Below are 3,298 nucleotides of genomic sequence, written 5' to 3'. Positions count from 1 at the left end.
CAGTGAAATATATTTATGTTTGTGGTTGTAATGTGACAAAATATGGAAAAGTTCAAGGGGTATGAATACTTTTGCAAACCACTGTATATGTTGATATGCTTGTTAAGTGTAGCGAAGAAGAACAGAACAAAAAGTCTGTTTCTGGATAGCAAATCAGAAGTGGATCAAAGCTTCTGATTACTCCTAATAAAGGTTAATCACAGTGCTGGTTGAAGTCAGCTCTGTGGGGTTGGCTCTCTCTTGTGGGATGTTTCACCTGGTGACTCATTCGGTGCTTGCCTGCACAGCGGGGTGGTCCTAGCCTGTCATAATAGGGAGGAGTAAACACTGTTAGTCAGAGCTACTCAGACTACATGAGTCTGTATGACTTGCTCTCCTTGTACAAGAATAAAACTTTCAAAATAACCTCTTTGCCTCTCCTTTGGTTAAAGAAAATAGTGACAACAACCACTTAAAAATATTGAGAGTCTGTTTTCTTGGAAGCAAAGGAGTGTATTCAAACTTGAGGTGAAGTACCCCTGAAACAATATATATTTATAAAATAACATGATAGCAAATCCTATACACTGGAGTATACATTAATTTAGGTAGTTGGAGTGTTTCTGTATTTTCTGGAGATGGGTAAATGCCTTGTACATAAACTGCAGTTGCAATTTCTTCTGTCTGATATTTACTGTCCTGCTTGTTTAAATGGAAGGATAAGAAAAAGAAGTATGAGCCTCCAATTCCAACCAGAGTGGGCAAGAAAAAGAAGAAGACTAAAGGACCAGACGCAGCTAGCAAACTACCACTGGGTAAAAAKCTTTTTATGTTGCCTAATCCTCACCATTGCCAGTTCTTGCCTAACCTCAGTTCACACCATAGCTTTAAAYCTTACTCAAAAAGAAAGTTCCAATTACTAGAACACGGTCCCCATAAAGACCACCGGTCCTGACAAGATAGGACATTYCAGAAAAGGTCGTAAAGCATTAACAAAAACCAAACACACATTGTAAAAATAAAACGTGATTATCAGTTTAGCTAAATATGTTTTTCCTCACTGAAGCTATTTATTCATACATTGTAAAGATTGGTGAAGGCATCGTGACAAAACATTTCCAGCWAGATACACCTGACAAAAATAATAAATAAATATTAACTCTCAGATGTGACTTTTGTGATACTCTAATCTGTCAACCGTTTCACTGAAGTCAGTACCGGTACTTAAACTGCATATTCACCTAACCACTGTTTTTAATTTTGGAATAATTAAATTTATCTGTGTTGGTGGGGAAAAATTCACATATGGCTTTAGTTCAGTCTGACATTCTGTCACCCAACAAATAAAAATGTAAATTTCCTGCACTTATCTCCTGATTGAACAACAAATTTATTTAAAAACTTTGAGAGAAWGTTGATGTTAATCATTCTATGAAACCCTGTAGTTAGAATTAAAAGCATTACTTGTGGGAGGCATCGTGATGTTTTAATTTGTCCAATTTATTTTGTGTTATCATTACTGAACACAATTTCAGCAGTGTATGGCCAAATATACTTTATGTTGGTGTAAGTCTGCGATCAGAAGAAGAATCAGGAGGATAGTGAGATTTTATGATAATAATGCATTCAAAGATGCTTTAAAATTTTCATTCATTATTCCGTCAAACACACATTCACACACTGATGGTGGTAAGCTACATTGTAGCCACAGCTGCCCTGTTTAAATGACTGTTGAATGTAGTTGTTTGAACACGTTCTGCACGTTTTTCTTTCAGTCACACCTCACACTCAGTGCCGTCTGAAGCTGCTGAAGCAGGAGCGGATCAAAGATTATTTACTGATGGAGGAGGAGTTCATCAGGAACCAGGAGCAAATGAAACCTTTAGAAGAAAAACAGGAGGTTGGCCATTCTTCCATTTTACCTCCCGTCCTTAAGGGTTTCTTCTGAACTACAATAACTGTACAGTCATGTTGTGTTTGTGGGGGKTTTTTTTGCGCAGGAGGAAAGGTCAAAGGTGGATGATCTGCGAGGAACCCCCATGTCTGTTGGCACTCTTGAAGAAATTATTGATGACAACCATGCCATCGTTTCCACCTCAGTGGGGTCGGAGCATTACGTCAGCATCCTGTCGTTTGTGGACAAAGATTTACTGGAGCCTGGCTGCTCTGTCCTGCTCAACCACAAGGTAACATGTAGTCAAATGGCATTTTTTAAGAATAACTAAGAAGTAAATAATAATTCTGGTCGAACAACAGCAAGGTCGTTCTTTTTATTTTTTCAAGTGTCTKAGTTTTACACGGTGCCTGTAAATAAAGTCTTCTAATTGATGTCAAATATTGTTACTTCCTGTCCCACACTTGTCTGTTTGTAGGTTCATGCTGTGATTGGAGTACTCATGGATGATACAGATCCCTTGGTGACAGTGATGAAAGTGGAAAAGGCCCCCCAGGAAACGTACGCCGACATCGGGGGACTGGACAATCAGATCCAAGAGATTAAGGTGCGGTACATCACTCTGTCATGTACGACTCGTCCTTCTGTCAGCAAGTGGCTTTGAATTAGTTGTGTTTGTATTTTTAGCTCTAATGTCTTGTTTTCTGTTGTTGGTGACAGGAATCAGTGGAGCTGCCGCTCACACACCCAGAATATTATGAAGAAATGGGCATTAAGCCTCCAAAAGGCGTCATCCTCTATGGACCACCTGGCACAGGTTAGTTCCTGAAACTAGGACAGCATGAAGGGATCAGATAAAAACACCTGCCAACGCTACAGTCTTTAATCATGTGTTTCYGTTAGGAGGGTAGAGAAGCTGTGACCACTCTTGCAGCCCCAAGTTCAGCAAATTTGCCTTCAGTGTAAAGCTTGAGTTTATTCATGTTTTAGAAATCTTTAAAATCATTAATGTTAGGTGATTAGAAGGACGTGTTTTACTTTCTTTTTTATTAGTGATTCTTGTAAAACAAAAATTGCACAGAAACTGAAAAAATAAAAATGAACAGTTGCTTAAATGTTTATTTGATAAAAAAAATTGTGACATGAGGTTACAAAGTTAATTCATTTGATTATCAATCTGACATTATATTCAGCAGTAAAACATCAAACAGGTGTGAATATTTTCAACAGCAGCACACAGGAGGCATACAGCGGGTAAAATAAGTATTGAACACGTCAACATTTTTCTCAGTAAATATATTACTAGAGGTGCTAACGACATGAAATTTTCACCAGATGTCGGTAACAACCCAAATGATCCATACATACAAAGAAATCAAACCATAAATGTCCAGAAATGAAGTTCCATCCATCCATCCATCCATC

At 38.1% G+C, this 3,298-nt stretch overlaps 1 protein-coding gene across 1 annotated transcript in view; it reads left to right on the top strand.

The window, feature by feature from the left end:
- The window catches only part of LOC106526331 (26S protease regulatory subunit 4), a gene marked incomplete at its 5' end in the record, with an annotated part of 14,411 nt that overhangs the window by 5,366 nt on the left and 5,747 nt on the right, over window positions 1-3,298 (top strand). Inside the window, 5 exon segments of the mRNA XM_014020916.1 lie at window positions 698-794; window positions 1,755-1,879; window positions 1,980-2,165; window positions 2,352-2,480; window positions 2,594-2,690. Coding sequence (XP_013876370.1) covers window positions 698-794; window positions 1,755-1,879; window positions 1,980-2,165; window positions 2,352-2,480; window positions 2,594-2,690 — 634 coding nt within the window.

Source organism: Austrofundulus limnaeus, unplaced genomic scaffold (assembly GCF_001266775.1).
Source record: "Austrofundulus limnaeus strain Quisiro unplaced genomic scaffold, Austrofundulus_limnaeus-1.0 Scaffold272, whole genome shotgun sequence".
NCBI classification, from domain to species: domain Eukaryota; kingdom Metazoa; phylum Chordata; class Actinopteri; order Cyprinodontiformes; family Rivulidae; genus Austrofundulus; species Austrofundulus limnaeus.
The sequence above is the reverse complement of the archived record's forward strand: the minus strand, read 5'-3'. Positions and strand labels throughout refer to the sequence as shown.